The 27,745-nt window shown below is 46.7% G+C and overlaps 1 protein-coding gene across 1 annotated transcript in view; it reads left to right on the top strand.

The window, feature by feature from the left end:
- The window catches only part of ZHX1 (zinc fingers and homeoboxes 1), a 46,605-nt gene extending 19,350 nt beyond the window's left edge, over nt 1-27,255 (top strand). The window contains exons 2-3 of the mRNA XM_063924385.1: nt 16,530-19,354; nt 25,277-27,255. Coding sequence (XP_063780455.1) covers nt 16,706-19,351 — 2,646 coding nt within the window. The 5' untranslated portion in view covers nt 16,530-16,705 and the 3' untranslated portion in view covers nt 19,352-19,354; nt 25,277-27,255. The remainder of the gene's footprint in view (nt 1-16,529; nt 19,355-25,276) is intronic.
- The last annotated feature ends 490 nt before the right edge of the window (nt 27,256-27,745 follow it).

The raw sequence follows: 27,745 nt of genomic DNA, 5'->3' as shown, positions 1-27,745 counted from the left end.
TCTGTGGCAGGCGTGCCACAGCCTAAATCTGTAAAGGCCCATTCCACTAGGAAAGTGGGCGCATCTTGGGCGGCTGCCCGAGGGGTCTCGGCATTACAACTTTGCCGAGCAGCTACGTGGTCAGGGGAGAACACGTTTGTAAAATTTTACAAATTTGATACTCTGGCTAAGGAGGACCTGGAGTTCTCTCATTCGGTGCTGCAGAGTCATCCGCACTCTCCCGCCCGTTTGGGAGCTTTGGTATAATCCCCATGGTCCTGACGGAGTCCCCAGCATCCACTAGGACGTTAGAGAAAATAAGAATTTACTTACCGATAATTCTATTTCTCATAGTCCGTAGTGGATGCTTGGCGCCCATCCCAAGTGCGGATTGTCTGCAATACTTGTACATAGTTATTGTTACAAAAATCGGGTTATTATTGTTGTGAGCCATCTTTTTAGAGGCTACTTCGTTTTGTTATCATACTGTTAACTGGGTTCAGATCACAAGTTGTATGGTGTGATTGGTGTGGCTGGTATGAGTCTTACCCGGGATTCAAGATCCTTCCTTATTGTGTACGCTCGTCCGGGCACAGTACCTAACTGAGGCTTGGAGGAGGGTCATAGGGGGAGGAGCCAGTACGCACCATGTGACCTAAAAGCTTTTTTAGATGTGCCCTGTCTCCTGCGGAGCCCGCTATTCCCCATGGTCCTGACGGAGTCCCCAGCATCCACTACGGACTATGAGAAATAGAATTATCGGTAAGTAAATTCTTATTTTTAACTTGTTAAAAGTTTCCATGTTTCAGTCAATAAATGTTTAAAAACCAGGAGACCCGAGAGGCGACCTGGATCGAGTGTGCAGGTCGGTCGGCAGAGGGTACGCACTTGTCCAGTGTCGGTTAAACTGGTCTGTCGAGAGTCGAATCTCTTCAGGATTGGACAAGCGTGTACCCAGATTAATGCTGCCAGCCTAGTCTGGTATCTACAAAATCAGGAGGCCAAAGAGCATGGGGTCCCAACAAAAATGGCAATACCAGCAATAGTACCAGATTGGCTGGTGCTATAGCAGGGACAGCGTCAGAGCAGAAACCCCCTGTCATACTGCTGACCAGCCCTAGGCTAGTCTTCTCAGGGCTATATATCCTGGAAGGTTCTGTCCCTCAAAAAGAAAAGAATGTGCCCCTCAACTAGTGAAAGCATAACTCCAGGGTAGTAGTAAGCCATTGGCTAATCAGAGCTCTTTATACCGGTAGAAGTGGACAGCGGGCGATCGGGTCCTAACTGCGCATGCGTATGCACCACACAGCGCACTGGACAACAACGGGCATCGCCGGTCAGCGACGTGATGGTGCGAAAAATACAATTGCATGGGCGTTTGCAAGGTGATTGACAGGAAAAGGCCATTTGTGGGTGGCAACTGTGCGTTCACAGGGAGTGTCCGGAAAAACGCAGGCGTGCCCAAGCGTTTTCAGGGAGGGTGTCTGACGTCAGCTCTGGCCTCGATCAGCCTACTCTCATCGCGCTGCAAGAGTAAGTCCTGAGCTGCGCAGAGACTGCACAAAGTGGATTTTTGCAGCTCGGCGAACACACGGGATCGCACACTTGCACGGCAAATTTACACTCCCCCTGTACGCGGCGACTATCTGATCGCAGCCCAGCGATCAGATCTGAATCGCCTCCCAAGTGTGGTTAGTTATGTTTCTCTGACGTCCTAGTGGATGCTGGGAACTCCGTAAGGACCATGGGGAATAGACGGGCTCCGCAGCAGACTGGGCATTCTAAAGAAAAGATTAGGTACTATCTGGTGTGCACTGGCTCCTCCCTCTATGCCCCTCCTCCAGACCTCAGTTAGAATCTGTGCCCGGCCAGAGCTGGGTGCTCCTAGTGGGCTCTCCTGAGCTTACTAGTAAAGAAAGTATTTATTAGGTTTTTTATTTTCAGTGAGCTTCTGCTGGCAACAGACTCGCTGCTACGTGGGACTAAGGGGAGAGAAGCAAACCTACCTGCTTGCAGCTAGCTTGTGCTTCTTAGGCTACTGGACACCATTAGCTCCAGAGGGTTCGAACACAGGCACCTGTCCTCGATCGTCCGTTCCCGGAGCCGCGCCGCCGTCCCCCTCGCAGAGCCAGAAGAACAGAAGCTGGAAGACGACGAAATCGGCGGCAGAAGACTCCTGTCTTCATTTAAGGTAGCGCACAGCACCGCAGCTGTGCGCCATTGCTCCCAGCACACTTACACACTCTGGTCACTGTAAGGTGCTGGGGGGGGGGGGGGGGGGGCGCTCTGGGCAGCATTTGAAGTACCTTTTGGCAATAAAAATACATATATACAGTCTGGCACTGTATATATGTAAAAATCCCTGCCATTTTTTTACACAGAAAGCGGGACAGAAGCCCGCCACTGAGGGGGCGGGGCCTTCTTCCTCAGCACACCAGCGCCATTTTCTCTTCACAGCTCCGCTGGAAGCCGCTCCCCAGGCTCTCCCCTGCAGTATCCAGGTACAAGAAGGGTAAAAAAAGAGAGGGGGGCACATAAATTTAGGCGCAAATAAAACATATAAGGCAGCTATTGGGTAATCACTTATTATAAGTGAAAATCCCTGTGTTATATAGCGCTGTGGTGTGTGCTGGCATACTCTCTCTCTGTCTCCCTAAAGGACTTTGTGGGGTCCTGTCCTCAGTCTGAGCATTCCCTGTGTGTGTGCGGTGTGTCGGTACGGCTGTGTCGACATGTTTGATGAGGAGGGTTACGTGGAGGCGGAGCAAGGGCAGATAAGTGTGGTGTCGCCCCCGTCGGGGCCGACACCTGATTTGATGGATATGTGGAAGGTCTTAAACGACAATGTAAGCTCCTTACATAAAAGGTTTGATGACGCTGCAGCCTTGGGACAGCCGGGGTCTCAGCCCGCGCCTGCCCAGGCGACTCAGAAACCGTCAGGGGCTCATAAACGCCCTCTATCTCAGATGGTTGACACAGATGTCGACACGGAGTCCGACTCCAGTGTCGACGATGATGAGGCACATTTACAGTCTAAAATGACCAAGGCCATCCGATACATGATTATTGCAATGAAAGATGTATTACACATTTCTGAGATTAACCCTGTTAATACCAAGAGGGTTTATATGTTTGGGGAGAAAAAGCAGCCAGTGACTTTTCTCTCATCTGATGAATTAAATGAATTATGTGAAGAAGCGTGGAGTTCCCCAGATAGGAAACTAGTGATTTCTAAGAGGTTACTGATGGCGTACCCTTTCCCGCCAACGGACAGGTTACGTTGGGAAACATCCCCTAGGGTGGACAAGGCACTGACACGCTTATCTAAAAAGGTGGCCCTGCCGTCTCAGGATACGACCGCCCTAAAGGAGCCTGCGGATAGAAAGCAGGAAGCTATCCTGAAGTCAGTGCATACACACTCTGGTACTCTACTGAGACCTGCTATTGCTTCAGCCTGGATGTGTAGTGCTGTAGCAGCATGGACAGATACTCTGTCAGACGACATAGATTCCCTCGACAGGGATACTGTTTTGCTAACACTGGGCCATATAAAAGACGTCGTCTTATATATGCGGGATGCTCAGAGGGACATTTGCCTGCTGGGCTCTAAAATTAATGCTATGTCCATTTCTGCCAGGAGGGTCTTATGGACTCGGCAATGGACAGGCGATGCTGATTCTAAAAAACACATGGAGGTTTTGCCTTATAAGGGTGAGGAATTGTTTGGGGACGGTCTATCGGACCTCGTGTCCACAGCGACAGCTGGAAAGTCGACTTTCTTGCCTCAGGTTTCCTCACAGCCTAAGAAAGCACCGTATTATCAAATGCAGTCCTTTCTTTCTCAGAAAGGCAAGAGGGTCAGGGGCGCATCCTTTCTTGCCAGAGGCAGGGGTAGAGGTAAGAAGCTGCACCATGCAGCCAGTTCCCAGGAACAAAAGTCCTCCCCTGCTTCCACTAAGTCCACCGCATGACGTTGGGGCTCCACAGGCGGAGCCAGGTGCGGTAGGGGCGCGTCTCCGAAACTTCAGCAACCAGTGGGTTCGCTCACAGGTGGATCTCTGGGCTGTACAAATTGTATCTCAGGGATACAAGCTGGAATTCGAAGCGACTCCCTGCCCCCCCCCCCCCGCCCCCCCCCCCCTGCCGTTACCTCAAATCAGCCTTGCCAGCTTCCCCCATGGAAAGGGAGGTAGTACTGGCGGCAATTCACAAGCTGTACCTCCAGCAAGTGATTATCAGGGTCCCCCTCCTTCAACAGGGAAGGGGTTACTATTCCACAATGTTTGTGGTACCGAAACCGGACGGTTCGGTGAAACCCATTCTGAATTTAAAATCCTTGAACACTTATATAAAGAAATTCAAGTTCAAAATGGAATCGCTCAGAGCGGTTATTGCAAGCCTGGAAGAGGGGGATTTTATGGTGTCGCTGGACATCAAGGATGCTTACTTGCATGTCCCCATTTACCCACTTCACCAGGAGTACCTCAGGTTTGTGGTACAGGACTGTCATTACCAGTTCCAGACGTTGCCGTTTGGCCTGTCCACGGCACCGAGGATATTTACCAAGGTAATGGCCGAAATGATGATACTCCTTCGGAAGAAGGGAGTTATAGTTATCCTGTACTTGGACGATCTCCTCATAAAGGCGAGGTCCAGGGAGCAGTTGTTGATCAGCGTAGCACTCTCTCAGGAAGTGTTGTAACAGCACGGCTGGATTCTGAATGTTCCAAAGTCGCAGCTGATTCCTACGACGTGTCTGCTTTTCCTGGGCATGATTCTGGACACAGAACAGAAGAAGGTGTTTCTCCCGGTGGAGAAGGCCCAGGAATTAGTATCTCTGGTCAGGGACCTCCTGAAACCAAAACAGGTATCGGTGCATCACTGCACGCGAGTCCTGGGAAAGATGGTGGCTTCATACGAAGCCATTCCCTTCGGCAGGTTCCATGCAAGGATCTTTCAGTGGGATCTGTTGGACATGTGGTCCGGATCGCATCTCCAGATGCATCGACTGATCACCCTGTCCCCAAGGGCCAGGGTGTCTCTTCTGTGGTGGCTGCAGAGTGCTCCCCTTCTCGAGGGCCGCAGGTTCGGCATACAGGACTGGGTCCTGGTGACCACGGATGCAAGCCTCAGAGGATGGGGGGCAGTCACTCAGGGAAGAAACTTCCAAGGGCTGTGGTCAAGTCTGGAGACTTCTCTACACATAAATATATTGGAACTAAGGGCCATTTACAACGCCCTGAGTCAAGCAGAGCCCCTGCTTCGAAACCGGCCAGTGCTGATTCAGTCAGACAACATCACGGCGGTCGCCCATGTAAACCGCCAGGGCGGCACAAGAAGCAGGATGGCAATGGCGGAAGCCACAAAGATTCTTCGGTGGGCGGAGAATCACGTGCAAGCACTGTCAGCAGTGTTCATTCCGGGAGTGGACAACTGGGAAGCAGACTTCCTCAGCAGACACGACCTCCACCCGGGAGAGTGGGGACTTCATCAAGAAGTCTTCACACAGATTGCAAAGCGATGGGAACTGCCACAGGTGGACATGATGGCGTCCCGCCTCAACAAAAAGCTAAAAAGATATTGCGTCAGGTCACGGGACCCTCAGGCGATAGCTGTGGACGCCCTAGTGACACCGTGGGTGTACCAGGCGGTATATGTGTTTCCTCCTCTTCCCCTCATACCCAAGGTACTGAGAATAGTAAGAAAGAGAGGAATAAGAACAATACTCATTGTTCCGGATTGGCCAAGAAGGACTTGGTACCCGGAACTGCAAGAAATGCGCACAGAGGACCCATGGCCTCTGCCTCTCAGACAGGACCTGCTGCAACAAGGGCCCTGTCTGTTCAAAGACTTACCGCGGCTGCGTTTGACGGCATGGCGGTTGAACGCCGGATCCTAGCGGAAAAAGGCATTCCGGATGAAGTTATTCCTACGCTGATAAAGGCTAGGAAGGACGTGACAGCAAAGCATTATCACCGTATATGGCGAAAATATGTTGCTTGGTGTGAGGCCAGGACGGCCCCTACAGAGGAATTCCAGCTGGGTCGATTCCTGCACTACCTACAGTCAGGGGTGACTATGGGCCTAAAATTGGGGTCCATAAAGGTCCAGATTTCGGCCCTATCCATTTTCTTTCAAAAAGAACTGGCTTCACTGCCTGAGGTTCAGACGTTTGTTAATGGAGTGCTGCATATTCAGCCCCCTTTTGTGCCACCAGTGGCACCCTGGGATCTTAACGTTGTGTTGGATTTCCTGAAATCCCACTGGTTTGAGCCACTTAAGACCGTGGAACTAAAGTATCTCACGTGGAAAGTGGTCATGCTGTTGGCCTTAGCATCGGCTAGGCGTGTGTAGGAATTGGCGGCTTTGTCATGTAAAAGCCCATATCTGATCTTCCATATGGACAGGGCAGAATTGAGGACTCGTCCCCAATTTCTCCCAAAGGTGGTATCATCGTTTCATTTGAACCAACCTATTGTGGTGCCTGCGGCTACTTGGGACTTGGAGGACTCCAAGTTGCTGGACGTAGTCAGGGTTTTGAAAATATGTTTCCAGAACGGCTGGAGTCAGGAAGACTGACTTGCTGTTTATCCTGCATGCACCCAACAAGCTGGGTGCTCCTGCTTCAAAGCAAACTATTGCTCGCTGGATCTGTAGCACGATTCAGCTGGCTCATTCTGCGGCTGGATTGCCGCATCCAAAATCAGTAAAAGCCCATTCCACAAGGAAGGTGGGCTCTTCTTCTTTACAGCTTTGCCGAGCGGCTACTTGGTCGAGTTCAAACACCTTTGCAAAGTTCTACAAGTTTGATACCCTGGCTGAGGAGGACCTTGTGTTTGCTCATTCGGTGCTGCAGAGTCATCCGCACTCTCCCGCCCGTTTGGGAGCTTTGGTATAATCCCCATGGTCCTTACGGAGTTCCCAGCATCCACTAGGACGTTAGAGAAAATAAGAATTTACTCACCGGTAATTCTATTTCTCGTAGTCCGTAGTGGATGCTGGGCGCCCGTCCCAAGTACGGACTTTCTGCAATACGTGTATATAGTTATTGCTTAAATAAGGGTTATTGTTATGAGCCATCCGTTGAGTGAGGCTCAGTTGTTGTTCATACTGTTAACTGGGTAAGGTTATCATAAGTTGTACGGTGTGATTGGTGTGGCTGGTATGAGTCTTACCCTGGATTCCAAAAATCCTTTCCTTGTAATGTCAGCTCTTCCGGGCACCGTTTCCTTAACTGAGGTCTGGAGGAGGGGCATAGAGGGAGGAGCCAGTGCACACCAGATAGTACCTAATCTTTTCTTTAGAGTGCCCAGTCTCTTGCGGAGCCCGTCTATTCCCCATGTTCCTTACGGAGTTCCCAGCATCCACTACGGACTACGAAAGAAATAGGATTACCGGTGAGTAAATTCTTATTTTTTTCCTCTAACGTCCTAGAGGATGCTGGGGACTCCGTAAGGACCATAGGGATAGACGGGCTCCGCAGGAGACATGGGCACTTTAAGAAAGAATTTAGTTCCTGGTGTGCACTGGCTCCTCCCTCTATGCCCCTCCTCCAGACGTCAGTTTGTTACTGTGCCCAGAGGAGCTGGGTGCTTTTCAGTGAGCTCTCCTGAGTTTACTGATAGAAAGTATTTTGTTAGGTTTTTTATTTTCAGGGAGCTCTGCTGGCAACAGACTCCCTGCATCGAGGGACTGAGGGGAGAGAAGCAGCCCTACTCTCTGAAGCTAGGTCCTGCTTCTTAGGCTACTGGACACCATTATCTCCAGAGGGATTGGTACGCAGGATCTCACCCTCGCCGTCCGTCCCAGAGCCGCCGTCCCCCTCGCAGAGCCGAAAGATAGAAGCCGGGTGAGTGTGAGAAGAAAAGAAGACTTCACAGGCGGCAGAAGACTTCATGATCTTCACTAGAGGTAACGCACAGCACTGCAGCTGTGCGCCATTGCTCCACACACCTCACATACTACGGTCACTGTAAGAGTGCAGGGGGGGGGGGGGGGCGCCCTGGGCAGCATTTGGGACCTCATGTTGGCAAAAGTACACATATATACAGCCTGGCATGTATGAGACCCCGCCAAAATTACTGTATAAGCGGGACAGAAGCTCGCCGTCGAGGGGGCGGGGCTTCTCCCTCAGCACTCACCAGCGCCATTTTTTTCTCCACAGCACCGCTGAGAGGAAGCTCCCCGGACTCTCCCCTGCTGATACACGGTAGAAGAGGGTTGAAAAGAGAGGGGGGGGCACATAATTAGGCGCAAAAACTATACATACAGCAGCTACTGGGTTAACATTAAGTTACTGTGTTATTCCTGGGATATTATAGCGCTGGAGTGTGTGCTGGCATACTCTCTCTCTGTCTCTCCAAAGGGCCTTGTGGGGGAACTGTCTTCAGAAAGGACATTCCCTGTGTGTGTGTGTGTGGTGTCGGTACGCTTGTGTCGACATGTCTGAGGAAGGCTATGTGGGAGAGGAGCTGGAGAAAATTAATGTGGTGTCTCCGCCGCCGACACCTGATTGGATGGATATGTGGAAGGTTTTAAATGATAATGTTAATTCCTTGCATAGAAGATTTGACAAAGACGATGCATTGGGACAGTCAGGGTCACAACCCGTGCCTGACCCTCTGTCGCAGGGACCGTCAGGGTCTCATAAGCGCCCACTATCCCAAATTGTTGACACAGATACCGACATGGATTCTGACTCCAGTGTCGATTACGATGATGCAAAGTTACAGCCAAAATTGGCTAAATCCCTTCGATATATGATTATAGCAATAAAGGATGTTTTGCACATCACAGAGGAAACCCCTGTCCCTGACACGAGGGTGTATATGTATAAGGGAAAGAAGCCTGAGGTAACTTTTTCCCCCTCACATGAACTGAATGAGTTATGTGAAAAAGCTTGGGAATCTCCATATAAGAAAATGCAGATTTCCAAACGGATTCTTATGGCGTATCCTTTCCCGCCAACGGATAGGCTACGAGGGGAATCCTCCCCTAGGGTGGACAAAGCTTTAACACGCTTATCCAAAAAGGTAGCCCTGCCGTCCCAGGATACGGCTACCCTCAAAGATGCTGCTGACCGCAAACAGGAGGTTACCCTGAAGTCCATTTATACACATTCAGGTACCTTACTAAGACCGGCAATTGCGTCGGCCTGGGTGTGTAGTGCTGTAGCGGCATGGACGGATACCTTATCTGAGGAATTGGATACCCTAGATAAGGATACTGTATTATTGACCCTGGGGCATATAAAAGACGCTGTCCTATATATGAGAGATGCTCAAAGAGACATTAGTCTACTGGGTTCTGGAATAAACGCTATGTCGATTTCTGCCAGAAGGGTCCTGTGGACTCTGCAATGGACAGGTGATGCCGACTCAAAAAGGCATATGGAGGTTTTACCTTACAAGGGTGAGGAATTGTTCGGGGATGGTCTCTCGGACCTGGTCTCCACAGCTACAGCTGGAAAGTCAAATTTTTTGCCTTATGTTCCCTCACAGCCTAAGAGAGCACTGCATTATCAAATGCAGTCCATTCGTTCACAAAGAAACAAGAAAGTCCGAGGTGCGTCCTTTCTTGCCAGAGGTAGGGGCAGAGGAAAAAAGCTGCACAACACAGCTAGTTCCCAGGAACAGAAGTCCTCACCGGCCTCTGCTAAATCCACCGCATGACGCTGGGGCTCCACTGGCGAAGTCGGGCCCGGTGGGGGCACGTCTTCGGAATTTCAGCCACATGTGGGTTCACTCCCAGGTGGATCCTTGGGCAATAGAAATTGTGTCTCAGGGTTACAAGATGGAATTCGAAGAGGTGCCTCCTCGCCGGTATTTCAAATCGGCCCTACAATCTTCCCCACAAGAGAGGGAAATAGTGTTAAACGCAATACAAAAATTGTATCTTCAACAGGTGGTGGTCAAGGTTCCCCTCCTTCAACAGGGAAGGGGTTATTATTCGACCATGTTTGTAGTCCCGAAACCGGACGGTTCGGTCAGACCCATATTGAATTTAAAATCTCTGAACCTATACTTAAGAAGGTTCAAGATGGAATCGATAAGAGCGGTCATCGCAAGCCTGGAAGGGGGGGACTTTATGGTGTCACTGGACATAAGGGATGCGTACCTTCATGTCCCCATTTATACACCTCATCAGGCGTACCTAAGATTTGCGGTACAGGATTGTCATTACCAATTTCAGACGTTGCCGTTTGGTCTCTCAACGGCCCTGAGGATTTTCACCAAGGTAATGGCGGAAATGATGGTGCTCCTGCGGAAGCAAGGTGTCACAATTATACTGTACTTGGACGATCTCCTCATAAACGCGAGATCAAGAGAGCAGTTGCTGAACAGCGTATCTCTTTCACTGAAAGTGTTACAGCAACACGGCTGGATTCTCAATATTCCAAAGTCGCAGTTGGTTCCTACGACTCGTCTACCCTTCTTGGGCATGATTTTGGACACGGACCAGAAGAGGGTTTATCTCCCGATAGAGAAGGCCCAGGAACTCATGACTCTGGTCAAGAACCTATTGAAACCAAAACAGGTGTCAGTGCATCATTGCACTCGAGTCCTGGGAAAGATGGTGGCGTCATACGAGGCCATTCCCTTCGGCAGGTTCCATGCGAGGACTTTCCAATGGGACCTACTGGACAAGTGGTCCGGGTCACATCTTCAGATGCATCGGTTGATCACCCTGTCCCCCAGGGCCAGGGTGTCACTACTGTGGTGGCTGCAGAGTGCTCACCTTCTCGAGGGCTGCAGATTCGGCATTCAGGACTGGATCCTGGTGACCATGGACGCAAGCCTCTGAGGTTGGGGAGCAGTCACACAGGGATGAAATTTCCAGGGTCTTTGGTCAAGTCAAGAGACTTGTCTTCACATCAACATCCTGGAGCTAAGGGCCATATACAACGCACTATGTCAAGCGGAGACCTTACTTCGCGACCGACCAGTTCTGATCCAGTCAGACAACATCACCGCCGTGGCTCATGTAAACCGCCAACGCGGCACAAGGAGCAGAGTGGCAATGGCGGAAGCCACCAGAATTCTTCGCTGGGCGGAGAATCATGTAAGCACACTGTCAGCAGTGTTCATTCCGGGAGTGGACAACTGGGAAGCAGACTTCCTCAGCAGACACGACCTACACCCGGGAGAGTGGGGACTTCATCCAGAAGTCTTCGCACAGATTGTGAGTCGGTGGGAACTGCCACAGATAGACATGATGGTGTCCCGCCTCAACAAAAAGCTACAGAGGTATTGCGCCAGGTCAAGAGACCCTCAGGCAATAGCTGTAGACACCCTAGTGACACCGTGGGTGTTCTGGTCAGTCTATGTATTTCCTCCTCTTCCTCTCATACCAAAGGTGTTGAGGATAATAAGAAGAAAAGGACTGAGAACAATCCTCATTCTTCTTCTAAGACAGGACCTGTTGCAACAGGGACCCTGTCTGTTCCAATACTTATCGCGGCTGCGTTTGACGGCATGGCGATTGAACGCTGGATCCTAGCAGAAAAAAGCATTCCGGTTGAGGTTATTCCTACGCTGATAAAGGCTATGAAGGAAGTAACAGCAAAACCTTATCACCGTATATGGCGAAAATGTTTCTTGGTGTGAGACCAAGAATGCTCCTACGGAAGAATTCCATCTGGGCCGTTTACTTCACTTGCTACAAACTGGAGTGAATTTGGGCCTTAAATTAGGTTCCATTAAGGTCCAGATTTCGGCCCTATCCATTCTCTTTCAAAAAGAATTGGCTTTTCTTCCAGAAGTTCAGACTTTTTTGTAAAGGGAGTGCTGCATATTCAGCCTCCTTTTGTGCCTCCGGTGGCACCTTGGGATCTTAACGTGGTAAGTTTCCTAAAGTCACACTGGTTTGAACCACTTAAAACAGTGGAGTCGAAATATCTCACGTGGAAGGTGGTCCTGTTATTAGCCTTGGCTTCGGCTAGGCGAGTGTCTGAATTAGCGGCTTTGTCACATAAAAGCCCCTATTTGGTTTTCCATTTGGATAGAGCAGAATTGCGGACCCGTTCGCAATTTCTGCCAAAAGTGGTTTCATCTTTTCATATGAACCAACCTATTGTGGTGCCTGTGGCTACACGTGACTTGGAGGATTCCGAGTTACTTGATGTGGTCAGGGCTTTGAAAATTTACGTAGCCAGAACGGCTAGAGTCAGGAAAACTGAAGCGCTGTTTGTCCTGTATGCATCCAACAAGATTGGTGCCCCTGCTTCAAAGCAAACTATTGCTCGCTGAATTTGTAACACGATTCAGCAAGCGGATTCTACGGCTGGTTTGCCGTTACCAAAATCTGTCAAGGCCCATTCCACTAGGAAGGTGGGCTCTTCTTGGGCGGCTGCCCGGGCGTCTCGTCACTACAGCTGTGTCAAGCTGCTACTTGGTCGGGTTCAAACACTTTTGCAAAATTCTACAAGTTTGATACCCTGGCTGAGGAGGACCTCATGTTTGCTCAATCGGTGCTGCAGAGTCATCCGCACTCTCCCGCCCGTTTGGGAGCTTTGGTATAATCCCCATGGTCCTTACGGAGTCCCCAGCATCCTCTAGGACGTTAGAGAAAACAAGATTTTACTTACCGGTAAATCTATTTCTCGTAGTCCGTAGAGGATGCTGGGCGCCCGTCCCAAGTGCGGACTTCTTCTGCAAGACTTGTATATAGTTATTGCTTCAATAAGGGTTATGTTATAGTTGCATCGGTCTTGAACTGATGATATGTTGTTTTCATACTGTTAACTGGGTAGTTATCACTAGTTATACGGTGTGGCTGGTATGAATCTTGCTCTTGGATTAACAAAATCCTTTCCTCGTACTGTCCATCTCCTCTGGGCACAGTTTCTCTAACTGAGGTCTGGAGGAGGGGCATAGAGGGAGGAGCCAGTGCACACCAGGAACTAAATTCTTTCTTAAAGTGCCCATGTCTCCTGCGGAGCCCGTCTATCCCCATGGTCCTTACGGAGTTCCCAGCATCCTCTACGGACTACGAGAAATAGATTTACCGGTAAGTAAAATCTTATTTTTTGTAATGCTGATGTTATGTTTACTTATTAATAATTTATAGCTTTTAAGAACCCAGGCCTGCTACAGCGTGTATAAATAAAAGAAAAATTTGGTGCTCTATATATTCCCAGCGTAAAACACAGTCCAGATTGGTTTTGCCTTAAAATTGCCGCATTAAATGCGTGGGACTCATGCCCTAAATATAGACTTTCTAGTAATTGTCCATGTCCTCTTTAAAGATTGGGGTTTATATTCAGCGCGTAACAGGTTTCTATGGCAGCAATCATCTAGGCCTTTTCCACCATCGTGCGACGTTATGTGCAAAAATCAATTCTGTTTATAGCAAGTTTGACAATAACGGTTTTAGATCTGGTGTTAAGAATCCGTGTTGCATCCGGTTATTTTCCTAATTAATGTATACAGCTATTCTGTAGATTTCAAATGGGAAACACAGAGGATATTTTATAGGCTACCAACATATTTTAAAAACTTTAGTTTTGCACATTGCAGTATTTGTCGTCACGACAAATCATGCATATCGTCTAGTGCAGGCATGTCCAAACTGCGGCCCTCCAGCTGTTGTGAAACTACATATCCCAGCATGCCCTCACACAGTTTTGCTGTCAGTGAAGGCTAAAGCTGTGTCAGGGCATGCTGGGATGTGTAGTTTCTCAACAGCTGGAGGGCCGCAGTTTGGACATGCCTGGTCTAGTGGGTATGCCCGAAGGCGCGCTCCCGCAGGTCGCATGCCACCTCGTCTGGTCAACGTATTCGGTCTCTAAGTCGACCACACCTAGGTCGACCACTATTGGTCGACTTGGTTACTAGGTCGACACGACAAAATGTCGACATGAGTTTTTCACAAGTTTTTTTCTTTTTCTTAATTTTTTTTTTTTAACTTTTGCATACTTTATGATCCACGTGGACTACAGTTGGTAACGGGGACCTGTGCCGAGCGCAGCGGTAACGGAGCGAGGCTCCTTGCCCGAAGCATGGCGAGCGAGGCACCTTGCCTGACGCAAGCGAAGCGAGCCATGCGAGGGGACACAGTGCACTAATTGGGGTTCCCCGTCACTCTACAAAGAAAATGACTCCCAAAAAATTTAAATAACTCATGTCGACCGTTTGTCATGTCGGTCGGCCTAATGCTTGTATCGACCTATTATAGGTGTCTACTTAGTTACTGTCGATCAATAGTGATCGACCTTGACACTGTCGACCTAAGTGTGGTCGACAGTGCTGCATGGTCAGACAATATTGCATGCTGCGCCATATAGTGAAAGACAGAATGAGATGTTGTTGTTAATGAAATCGTCTAGTGTTTGCTGGCATGGTGCGCGGCAAAGGGAAATCTACAGTCTGCCTGATTGCCGGTCATTCTGGTGTGTACACACCCTTAGTAGCGGCTGTGAGATGACCGTGCCTAATTAAATCATGCACATAGTTGTAATATTCAGGGTGACATTGCAATGTCCCTTGTTGACATAAATAAGCCACCAGGAGGGGGATACAGGCTGTTGGAATTATAGGTAGTACCAGAGGAAAGAAGTACACATTAGTGCAGATATACTGTAGGCAAATACATTAGGTATATCATTGAGCTGACACTCCTCATGGCAATATAGGGTGCTCTCCCAGGACCACAGGGATATTTTACAGCATCCAGTGTGTTTTCTTTGCAGTGCAGTCTAAAGCCCAGTACCCACGGGCCGATGTGGGAGAGATGTGTGCTGAGCGAACCACTCGGCACACATCTCTCCCGCCGCTCAGCACAGCGCGATGTGTGCTGAGCGTGCGGGGGAAGACGGGGGGCCGACCCGCTAGATTGGCCTGCATGCAGGCCAATCTAGCAGCAGCGATAGCGATGCGCGGGGCTGCGCATCGCTATCACTCTAAGGGGTACACACGGAGCGATCAGGCTTAAATTCTAAGAAATCTAGTCAGATTGCTTAGAATATCGCTCCGTGAGTACCCCCCTTAAAGGGCAAATTCAGTTAGCTGGGGTTTGGCCAGAAATTGCTTAATGAAGGTTAAAAACCCGCACACGTGACTTTTTGCTCCTTAGCTAGACTTCGCTTTAAGTTAGTGCTGGTCTCCATGGGAGTTAGCGTGGAATTTAGCCCACAGCTCAGACTAGATGAAAAGTAGGGAATCATCTATTTTTTTTTTTTTTTTTTTTTTTATGCAAAAAATGTTGTGACTCAGCGCAGTTCCTCTGAGTCACCCCTCCCAATGAATACTAATGTATTGAGAGGTTTTTTAAATAGGAAAATATGACCAATAAAGAGAGGTCGTTATTCAGGTGATTTTCTGTTAAAAGTTGTTAATGTTTTAAATTATAGAGATGTAAATGATGTGGGACATACGTATTGTATAGATGGGCAGTGGGTGTAATGATAATGGGTGTAAATGAAGTGGAACATATATGGTGAGGCGTTGTGTTGATGGGAAAGGGGTTACCTAATTTGCAGCAAAGAGTTGTAAGTGTTTTTCCAACTTTTTACAAACTTGTTTAAGCACACTTTAAATATCTCTAAGGAGAGACTTTAATAAAGAGAATTGATGCACTCCATCCGCCACTTGCCATTTATAGTTGAAGTTGGAAAACGGGAGTGCAGCTCATGAAAATATCCTGCAAAATGTATAATAACTCGCAAGCTTGCCACTCGCAGGTAATTGATTGTGACAGTAGGATATCCTACACCGGTACTCAATGCTGCATAAAGCTAATGACAGTCGAGCTAGTGTTAAGCTCTGTACACACTGGGTGACTTCAGCCCTTGTACACGACTAGCGCTATATCGTTCAGCGGTGTAGCGCATACACACTGTAGGATATCGTTCCGTGACGTCATCCCCCGCAGAAACCCCCCCCCCCCTCCCAAACATGCAGCTCATCGGAATGCGGTCACCATACTGACGCCGGAATCCCGAGCGCTCAGAATGCCTACCCACAGGGTCTGTTCCCACTCGACCCACCGAGTCCGCTGTGTAGCGAGCTCACAAGGGGCTTTGTTGCCAAACCTCCCCCCTGCTGGCGGGATCTCGGGACCGGTATGCTGACCACCGGCAGCGCGTGCCAACCTGGCTCATTATGTAGTTAAAATTGAGCTTCGTGTTCGGTAGATCACGGATGAACGGTAACGACCCGCAGGTGCGTGCATCATTCATCCAGACACACTGGACTATACGAGCGTTAGATCTTTCAGAAAAGATAGTTAGCAATCATATCGCCCAGTGTATATGGGGCTTAACGCTGAGAATCTTGTGCTTGATGGCTTGTGTGCAAAATGACCCTTTATTTATTTTGTGAACACATAGACTGAATGGTTTTCTTCTCTCCTATGCCCGCAATGGGAAAGCTGTATGTGCTACTTAATATCCAATACAATTGGATGGATCAGTGTGTATTAAAACACATACCTAAAAAGCAGGCATTACAGCCAGAATATCCTGAATTGGAAAATAAATGGTCTGTGAAATTATTAACTAGCTTTCTAGAAGTATTAAGAACTAAAACATGTATTTATTTTTTTGCCCCCAGATATCCATCATGAACCTAACTGGATAGGACTATGCTAGAAGCTCTGCATCAATTGCTCAAGAGACTGAAGATCTAAAAGCCATTTTGGAACTACAAAGAGGACATTACTGACTGGTGATCGCTGCGCTGCCTTTTTAGTTTTTGCCTCATTTCATAAGGATTTTTTTCAGAACAATATGGCAAGTAAACGGAAAACAAAAACTCCTTGCATGGTGCTTGCAAGAGAGTCTGACCCTGAAGCAGAATTGAACTCTGATGTTGAGGAAGCACCCCCACTCCTAGCACCTGCAGAGAACCCCGCACCGGAGAACGCCGGGCCTGAGAGCCCATCAAGCGAAGACGGCAATGCACTAGAAAATAGCGATTCAGACAATCAAATTAAAACTGTAGAAGGTGGTTACGAATGTAAATATTGCTCATTTCAAACGCCAGACTTAAATCTGTTTACCTTCCATGTGGATTCCGAGCACCCCAATGTTGTATTAAATTCTTCTTATTTTTGTGTGGAGTGTAACTTTCTAACTAAACGCTATGACTCCCTGAACGAGCACAACGTGAAATATCATCCTGGAGAAGACAACTTTAAGTTAACGATGGTTAAACGCAACAACCAGTCGATTTTCGAACAAACTGTTAATGATCTGACTTTTGATGGGAGCTTTGTCCAAGCAGAGAATCAGGAACAGTCCGAGTCAAACTCCTCTGGGATTTCAATCAGTAAGACCCCAATTATGAAGATAATGAAGGAGAAAAAGCGAATAAGTGTGTCACAAAATGCAACAGAAGATGGAGCGGAGGAAAAAGACTTGAAAGTAGAGAGCGAGCCGAATGTAAAACCCCAAGAAGAACGAGAACCCAAGCCGGTGGCTCAGATAGTTCCTGAACCTGTGAAAACGAGTATCACGGTTGTAACTTGCACCCAGGACTTGCATAGTACTATTACACCTGCTACTGTCCTTCAGTCGGGACTGGCACAAGTTATTTCAACTGTACAGGCACAGCAAAATTGCAACATCCTATCGAAAGTTTTAATACCCATCAATAGCATTCCTACGTACAATGCGGCGTTGGATGCAAATCCTCTGTTGCTAGGCAACTACAACAAGTTTCCTTACCCAACTGTTTCAGAGATCACCCTCCTTGCTGCGCAAACTAAATGCACAGAGGAACAAATAAAAATCTGGTTCTCTGCCCAACGACTAAAACATGGTGTTAGCTGGACGCCAGAGGAAGTAGAGGATGCCCGAAAGAAACAATTTAATGGCACTGTCCACACTGTCCCTCAGACAATAACTGTTTTTCCTGCTCACATTTCTTCAGCTGCCAACGGTTTGCCTTCCATCCTACAGGCGTGCCAAATAGTTGGTCAGCCTAGCCTTTTATTCACGCAAGTTGCTGGAACGAACACCATACCTGTGAGTACACCAATAGCGTTGACCGTTGCTGGCATCCCAGGTAATGCACACATCCAGATGAGCCAAATTCCACAAACCCAAACCCTGTCCGAAACCAAGAGAGTGGCTGCCGTTCCGAGCCCACAGGTCCCCAAGCAGGAGTCTACCATGATAGGCGATGCTCTTGGTATACGTTCAAAGAAAACGAAGGATCAGTTGAACGCTTTGAAAATAAGCTACCTGCGTAACCAGTTTCCACATAATAATGAAATCGAGCGACTGATACGAATAACTGGTCTGACTAAAGGAGAAATCAAGAAATGGTTTAGTGACACGCGATATAACCAAAGAAATTCCAAGGGAAGTCACGGAATCCATTTCACCAGTGACTCTAGTGGAACTATAATTATTGATTCTAGTGACGAAACGACCGAATCCCCAACCCCTGGTGTAATAACGCCACAGCGAAAGCAGAGTTGGAATCCTTTTCCAGATTTTACCCCACAGAAATTCAAAGAAAAGACCGTGGAGCAAATACAGGCTCTTGAAGAGAGCTTTCTTAAAAACACTATACCATCAGACGAGGAATTAAACAAGTTAAGGGTTCTTACCAAACTTACAAGGCGAGAAGTTGACGCTTGGTTTGCAGAAAAGAGACGGTCCACCGGAGTAAAGGAGGAACCTTTGGATTTTAGTGAGGGCAACGTGGAACAAGGAATAAAGGAGGAGTTGGATGAAAATTCAGAAAGTGCTCTAGTAAAATCAGGAGCAGCTTTTGCTGGAAAATTTGGGAAAAAAACTCCAGAGCAACTGCACGTGCTAAAAGGCGCATTCGTCCGCACACAGTGGCCGACTCCTGCAGAGTATGACAAGTTGGCAGAGGAAACAGGTCTTGCTAGAAGTGATATTGTTGGCTGGTTTGGTGATACCAGGTACGCTGCAAAAAACCATCATTTAAAGTGGTTCTACCAATACCAAGTAAGCAGCTCCAGCCCAAATGTTAATGGGCAGAGCTTTTCCCGAAAGAGGGGGAGAGGGAGGCCCAGGGGTAGGGGACGAGGAAGACCGAGAGGGAGGCCAAAAGGGCAGCGAAGAACAAATAGCTGGGAGAGGGCACCAGCGCCAATAAAATATAAGACCGGGAAAGCGTTACTGAAAGAATACTACTTAATGCACAAGTTTCTCAATGAGGAGGATCTGGATGAATTAGTTACCAAATCTCAGATGGGGTATGAGCAGGTGAGGGAATGGTTTGCTGAGCGCCTTCAAAGAGAGGATGCCGGTTTGGATCCCTTTGATGAAGAAGAGGAAGATGATGATGATCTATTGGATGACCAGGATGAAGAGGAAGAAATTGAGGATTCGGATAGTGATACATGGGAACCCCCAAAGCATGTAAAACGGAGACTTTCAAAAATGGAAGATTGAGATGTAAGTAAAGACCTGAAATGATGTGATATTTGCCTAGTGTTCTTACTATCTGGTACTAGAAAAAGGTGTCTTAGCAACTTTGAAAAGTTTGTTGCAGAGGTTTCATGACTGTTGCCTTTTCTTCCTCTTCTGACCTCCATCTTGGGGAATTAGGTTGGGCTCTAATTTGAAGTACTATTGGCTGTAAGAGCTCAGCGGATGCAAATAATCGATATTTGTCTAAAATATCATCTAGTGTGTACGACTCTTAAGTCTGCATCATCCCTTTCCAAAGTAAAGAATAACATTGCCACAGCCACTTAAGGAGGCAGATATCCACTTGGTGACATTTTTTTGGGTGGGGGTTACTATTGGGTTATACCTCTCCTCTCAGGTAGTGGAGACTTAAGAGGCCTATGAATGGAGCGCAAATGGATCTGACCTATTAAGCCTTGCAAACCCCCCCTCCTTCCCTTCCCCTCTCCGTGAGATATTTATACAGCAAAGGATGGATCAAGCCGTGAAAAGTTGCCTATAACAACCAATCCGCTTTGATCAATCATTTATCAAGTACACCCTATGAAATGACAGGTGGATACTGATTGGTTGCTATGGGCAACTTCACTGATATACTCCAATTTTTTTCACTGCTTGATACAGCATAGTAAGATACCCAATTTACTCTTACAAATCCCTTAGCAATGCCACCTTTCCATGTAGCTGGCACCACCTCTCGCATCAGGCTACAAGGTTTCTCCCGTGCTGCTCTCCCACTTGAGACTTCTCTGCCAATCCTGAGCAGACTTTCCCACTGTTTGGAAATCTTGGATTGTCTCTGACAGCCTTAGCTCCTTGTCTGAGCTCTGCCCTTTGCCTGCTAGCTCATAAGCTCTGACAGGCAGGGCCCTCCCTACGCTTTGCTTTCACATCTTTATTTACTTTAGACATCTTGTATGTCCCCGTTTTATGTACACTGTTAATGCATTGTCGAGCAATAATCCTAATGTGACGTTTTTAAGTAGGACTGGTGAGATCGGTGTTACTTTAATGTGTAAAACATGTTGCGTAATTACTTATTGGAATTACATGACCTAACCAATAAAAGCGGCAGGCTTCATTGTCATGTTGTATCACATGAGCCAGCCTTTTAAACTGCAGTATACTTGTGCAGTAATTCCTTTCATGCTGTGCATAAGCGCAGTTATGCGTTTGTCCAGTAGATGTCATCCTAGCTCTATTCAAATGGTATCTGTATAGTATTACATTAGAACTAGATGAATCTTCCAAAGGGGTGTTAAGGCTGGTATCAGAGGCCAACATAGAAATTTGATTTACAAATTGCCTGGTGTACTTGTGTGTAATTCCAAAACAGAATTAATTCTATAGGCCTTGTCGAGTGAAATTGTTTTTTATTTGGTGGGAATTCTGTACAGATTATGTACTTGGCAGGTTCATTATTAAACACGGTCTTTCATTTTGTAAGTCAAGCCCTGCAACTTTGACAGTGTTCAGGGAGAGTTTTTCCATTACTGGAGTGCAAAAAGAACCCCCCTCCCCCCCAACATCCAAAACTCGGAGGATCTCATGCCACGGAGTTTGGTGGGGTGAGCATAGGGGAGTTGGGCCCAAATGTATTAAGCTTTAACAGGAGATAAAGTGGAGACGGATCAAGAGTGATAAATGACCAGCCAATCTGCTCCTAACTGCCATGTCACAGTCTGTTTTTGAAAAATGACAGGGGCTAATTGGCTGGTCATTTATCACTCTCTTTATCCATCTCTACTTTATCTCCTGTTAAGCCTTGGGCCTTGGTTTTTAATGCAAACACTTGGTAGATGGCGAAGCAGCTCTGCGCCATCAGAAAGTAATCCTGTCTGCATTTCCAGTTTCCGGTCATGTATGCTGGTGACTGCGAGTTCTCCTCAGCTGCAGGGGTGTGTGGCGTGGTAGCGTTGCAGTTCTGCGTGTTTGGGGACAATCGGATACATAGCCACCTATAACCATCATAGTAGCAAGGTTCTGAGCCAGTACAGTAATAGGAATTGCAGGTGAAATAATACAATATAACTTAAAAAATGTATCTTCCCTAAATCTATGAATAAATACTTAGGGGTATAAGCAATTGCGGTCGAATTCCGGCTGGAATTCGACAGTTTTTAAATTTGACACAATTCGACAGTCACATACCCTCCCGCCGGGACCCGAATTCGACCTATTCAATAAAAAACGGATTCGACAGTCCCGCTGTCGATAAACGGACCAATTGACGGATAGTGTGTGTGTCCTGGATTCGACTTTTTGGACGGCACAAAAATGTTTAAAAAAACCACGCAAAAAATTGCGTGGGGTCCCCCCTCCTAAGCATAACCAGCCTCGGGCTCTTTGAGCCGGTCCTGGTTGTAAAAATACGGGGGGAAAATTGACAGGAGATCCCCCGTATTTTTAGAACCAGCAGGCTCTGCGTCCGGTCCTAGTGCAAAATATACGGGGGACAAAAGACGTAGGGGTCCCCCGTATTTTTAACACCAGCACCGGGCTCCACTAGCTGGAGAGAGAATGCCACAGCCGGGGGACACTTTTATATCTGTCCCTGCGGCTGTGGCATTAAATCCCCAACTAGTCACCCCTGGCCGGGGTACCCTGGAGGAGTGGGGACCCCTTAAATCAAGGGGTCCCCCCCCCTCTAGCCACCCAAGGGCCAGGGGTGAAGCCCGAGGCTGCCCCCCCACCCATCCAAGGGCTGCGGATGGGGGGCTGATAGCCTTGTGTCAAATAAAAGAATATTTGTTTTTTGCAGTAGAACTACAAGTCCCAGCAAGCCTCCCCCACAAGCTGGTACTTGGAGAACCACAAGTACCAGCATGCGGGGGGGAAACGGGCCCGCTGGTACCTGTAGTTCTACTGCAAAAAAAATACCCAAATAAAAACAGTACACGCACACCGTGAAAGTAAAACTTTATTACATACTTACATGCATGCCGACACACACATACTTACCTATGTTCACACGCCGACTCTGTCCACTTCTCCAAGTAGTATCCACGGTGTACCTGAAAATAAAATTCTCGCCAAAATCCAGTGTAGCATCTCTCCTCTTCTTTTTTGTAATCCACGTACTTGGCAAAAAAACAAACCGCATTACCCGGACCACGCACTGAGAGGGTCCCTTCAGCCAATCAGGGAACGCCACGTCGTGGCACTCTCCTGATAGGCTGTGCGCGTCTGAGCTGTCAGACGCGCATAGCACATAGCCGCTCCATTATCTTCAATGGTGGGAACTTTGCGGTCAGCGGTGAGGTTACTCGCGGTCAGCCGCTGACCGCGAGTAACCTGACCGCAAAGCTCCCACCATTGAAGATAATGGAGCGGCTGTGCTATGTGCTATGCGCGTCTGACAGCTCAGACGCGCACAGCCAATCAGGAGAGTGCCACGACGTGGCGTTCCCTGATTGGCTGAAGGGACCCTCTGTGACAGGAGTCACGGGGGGTCTCAGCATACGGGGAAAGGGGTCCCATGTGTAAACATGGGACCCCTTTCAGTGCGTGGTCTGGGTAATGTGGTTTGTTTTTTTGCCAAGTACGTGGATTACAAAAAAGAAGAGGACAGATGCTACACTGTATTTTGGTGAGTATAATTTTATTTTCAGGTACACCGTGGATTCTACTTGGAGAAGTGGACCGAGCCTCGTTTGAACATAGGTAAGTATGTGTGTGTCGGCATGTATGTAATAAAGTTTTACTTTCACGGTGTGCTTGTACTGTTTTTATTTGGGTATTTTTTTTGTAGTAGAACTACAGGTACCAGCGGGCCCATTTTTACCCCGCATGCTTGTACTTGTGGTTCTCCAAGTACCAGCTGCGGGGGAGGCTTGCTGGGACTTGTAGTTCTGCTACAAAAAACAATATTCTTTCTTTGTGTCACTTGGCTATCAGCCTCCCATCCGCAGCCCATGGATGGGGAGGACAGCCTCTGGCTTCACCCCTGGCCCTTGGATGGCCGGAGGGGGGGGGCACCTCTTGATTTAAGGGGTCCCCACTCCTCCAGGGTACCCCGGCCAGGGGTGACTAGTTAGGGATTTAATGCCACGACCACAGGGACCGATATAAAAGTGTCCCCCGGCTGTGGCATTATCTCTCCAGCTAGTGGAGCCCGGTGCTGGTGTTAAAAATACGGGGGACCCCTACGTCTTTTGTCCCCCGTATTTTTTGCACCAGGACCGGACGCAGAGCCCGGTGCTAGTTCTAAAAATACGGGGGATCCCCTGTCAATTTTTCCCCCGTATTTTTACAACCAGGAGCGGCTCAAAGAGCCCGAGGCTGGTTATGCTTAGGAGGGGGGACCCCACGCATTTTTTTTCTTGATTTTAACCCATTCCCACCCCTTCACACTGAAAACCATGCTCTCTCTGTTTTAGTCAGTTTAAAAAAAAAAATGTATTCTTTTAAAAAATATATAAATACTTGTCTCCTAATAGACAAACCAAGTACATAATCCCTTCTAATATAAATAGATATGCTATTAGCAATAAAAAAAACACAAAAAAAAACATTTTTAAAATTTTTTATTAGATTCCGCCAGCAAAGTGAGGCGGAATGAAATTGACGAAATTACTGTCGAAATGTACTGTTGTCGAATCGACATTCTTCAATTGAATATACTTTTGTCGAAAAGCCGCATTTTTACCATTGCAGACATGTCGAATTTGACAACTGTCGAATTTCAAAAAGTCGAATCTGAAACGTCTATTTTTTTTTTTTGTCGAAAAGTACTGTATTGCATTGTCGAATTATTATTTTTTGTGTCGAAAATGCCCCGTTTTTCGACATTTGCGGCAATTCGACTGCAATTGCATATACTCCTTAGATGGGTTATCCAGCATGTTAAGATGCCCGAAGCAAGGCGTTCAGACTGGTGTAGACTTTTTAGGCGGCTAAACCCAGTCTGTTTGGGTGCGACTTGCGCGATATGCTTGGGTGTCCAAAAACAATTGAATTGGCCCTACTGAATGTAGATCATGTATACCAAACCCCGGAAGAGCAGGCAAGTCTCCTGGCTTAAGAGTGCCCCCCCTCCTTCCTGTCCTGCCGCCTGACTGAGTTTAAAGCGTGGTACGGGCGCCAAATACACAATTCTGGGTGAATCGCGTCCTCTTAGCCGCACCCCCTGCTGTATAATAGCGCGATTGGGGCTACCATGCCCCCTGTACCGCCTCCTGTAGTGTTTCTCCTCCACCACTCCACTTCTGATGCACCACCTCTCCCCCACCACCCCTCCCTCCCTGAAAGAGCAGCCCAGAAGTCGACTAGTATAACCCACACCCTTACAGAGAACAGTAAGCCCTGTATCCTATTCTCCTAGAAGAAAAGCCATAGAAGAACAATTTGCCCATTCTACCTTTTTTTTTTTTTTTTCTTTTTCTCGTAATATATATTTTTTTATTAACAATACTGGATATGCCAAATTAGCTTGCACATTAGGTAATGTGTCTCCATGTAATACCAAAATACATTACCCTTAGGTTTTCTGTCAGGCAACGCCAAGGGTGGTGGACATTTGTTGGGGGATAAATATTATCCATCTGCTAATTGGTGCATCTTTGATGTAAAGGCATTGGATCCTAACAAGTAATTAGTCCAGTTTTAGTTTTGTTTCCGGTAATCCTTTTTTCCCCCCCTCATATTGCCTTTTCTAGCTCATAGTCAATAGGAGTCATCCACGTGTATATTTTATACACAGTAAGGAAATCTGAATCCTGGTTAAGGCTGTGAAGTACAAATGCCTTGTCCCTTATCATGCTGCTACTAGTGCAACAAATTGCAATTTTTATTTGAAGTGTACTTCAGAAAGGTTCAAAGTACAGCAGACAAAGGCCATAGGAGAGTACAGATTCTATGTGTTTGCTATGTCATAAACTTTTTAATAACGGTTAGTCTCTCTTTCAGGAAGACAGTTGAGTTTTTCGGGGGGAAAAGGTGGCAGTGCCCATTCTACTGTGAAACAAGTGGAGGTGCCCTGGAAAGACCACATAACGGAGTGTCGGCATGGGAAGAGATCCCCAATGGTGGAATAAAAGATCTGCATGCTGTGCCAAAGAAGCCGCACTGCAGATGGAGGACTTTGCTGTAAATACGATTACAATGATGTGGGCAGCACATAACTTGTACAATTCAGATTTTAATACATTTTTACTGACTTTTAAGTATTTGTTAGGTTTTTTTTTTTGTTTAGTTTTTTTGTTTGTGGATCTTTATTTGCGCGGGAGAGGGAGGGCTGAGATAGCAGAAAACACAGTGACCACTAGTTTTATTTCTCGTACGTTTGTTACATTTCCGTCTAGCATTACTCTGTCTTTGTAAGATTAAATTTAGACTGCGCCTTGTCCTTTAAGACGCAATAAGCTTTTAGCTTGGAGCGACCAAACTTTTTGCATAATGAGCTGCACCGCATTGATAGTGTCCATTGATTCTTCTGTGACTTGTTTGTGCGGTTAAGTTACTTTAACAACTTGCGTTTCCCTTTATAAATATCATATGGTCCTCTCTACTGTGTTCACAATCACCCAAGTGGTTCAGATGCGCTTAACAAATCATTTTTTAACTTTTTTTTTTTTTCAGTTCTTCCGGTGGAAAATAATTTCTCTTATTTTCCTGCGTGTTTAATTGCGGTCTGTGGGTTCGCCTGGGTTTAATTGTTTGCAGACAGTATCATTTAAAAAAATAAAAAAATAAAAATAAAATATATATATATATATATATATATATATATTTTTTTTTTTTTATTTTCCTTTGTGATTTTATCTGAAACTGCTCTGCAATTCCCTGTGGCAAAAAGAGAGGTTGCATCAGCCAATAAGGGTGTTTCTAACACGGGTGTGTATTCCGCTTTCATGGTGTCTTGTACGGTTAAAACCTAAAAGGTGTTTTTGCACAACCCCTTAGACAAATTGCTAGAGTTTGTTTTGTTGTTTTTGTTCGTTTCCTTTGTGGCTCAAAAAAGTTACAGAACCTGCACCCCTAGGTGTTTTGGGTGGTTTTCTGCAATGTTAAAGAACACTAGATAGAATTCAGTTGTGTATCTTGATTTTTGCACCATTATGAGTTGGGTCTACTCCTGATAAACCTTGGCGTCTCTCTTCCTCTCAGCGGCGATGCGGTTGGACGGGAAACCGGTTTCTCTGTACATTGGTTTGTGATAAGTCACCGTCAATTTGGCTCCTCTAAACATATAATAGGTCATTGTTACAAATGAAAGCTTTAGTCCAGTTTAAGAAATATTTTATGTTCTCTGCGAGAAAATATTTCCAAGATTGTGGCTATTAGGGACTGTCTTAGTGCCTTCTCTAAAATGAATATTTTAGCAGAAAGCCATGAAACTTATAATGAAGATCTACATTGCCGGGTCTGCCTGCGCTTGGTAGCGAACCACTGATCTACATTATGTGCTCATTGGCTTCTACACGCACGGTGCCATGTTATTTATTGTTTTATTTGAATTATTTTTTTTATTTTTACCCCTGTTCTTTCCACTAGTGATATTACATTACGGCGTAGAAGAGTACTACAGCTCGGGCGAGCAAATATCAGTGGTACCTTTTCCTGCTTTCGTACTACGACCATATAATACCTAAACGATTTCCGCTGTTATAGAGCCTTTAATGAATGTTAATTAGCAATTTAGCATGCCGGTGTTACATAAAGAGATCTAGTGCTGATTTGCAGAGGAAAAATGGTTTCTTTATTTTAAAATCATGCAACTGTATCGCAAAACTGTATTTAATTGGAAACCCGTGTAGTGACGTCTTCTCTTCTTTCCTTTTTTTTTTTTTTTTTTATTATTGTTTTCCCACAATTTCAAAGCCATTTCATTGTGTTTTTCACAATTTTCTTCAGAGAAGAAATAAACAAATATACTTTGTTTAATGTTTTCTGTACGGGCGACAATTTTTATTTGACTCAAATTCCTTCTTTATATGAAACTTTGATAAAAGGTATTTTGTCAAAGCTATGCCTGCTGCTAGCTGTCCTATTCCTGCAGATAGCATTGATGAGCATAGTCTAATTCATTTTTCATCCATTAGGGGTCACTGGAGTACTCTTGGCATACGGACGGTGCGTTAGCAGGGATAAGCACGTTTAGATATTTAAATTCGTAACCCTCCTCCCCCTCCATACTCCCAAGATGCCTCAGTGTTTTTTGTGCCTACCAGGGAAGGCATGTTCTGGACTCTGCTCCAGTTTTTATTTTTAAAACTTTATTTTAATTTATTTTATTTATTTATTTTCAAATCGCAACTCCTTCCTAGCTTACTGAGAAGCTTGGGTCCGGGACTGTGTGCGCTGCTAACAGCAGCAAAAGGCTTGTCGCCGCTTGGATGAGAAGCCCCGCCATAGACCTTAATCAGCGTTAGCTGA

This window comes from Pseudophryne corroboree, chromosome 5 (assembly GCF_028390025.1).
Source record: "Pseudophryne corroboree isolate aPseCor3 chromosome 5, aPseCor3.hap2, whole genome shotgun sequence".
In the NCBI taxonomy this organism is placed as follows: domain Eukaryota; kingdom Metazoa; phylum Chordata; class Amphibia; order Anura; family Myobatrachidae; genus Pseudophryne; species Pseudophryne corroboree.
This window is presented reverse-complemented; position numbering and strand designations above follow the sequence as displayed.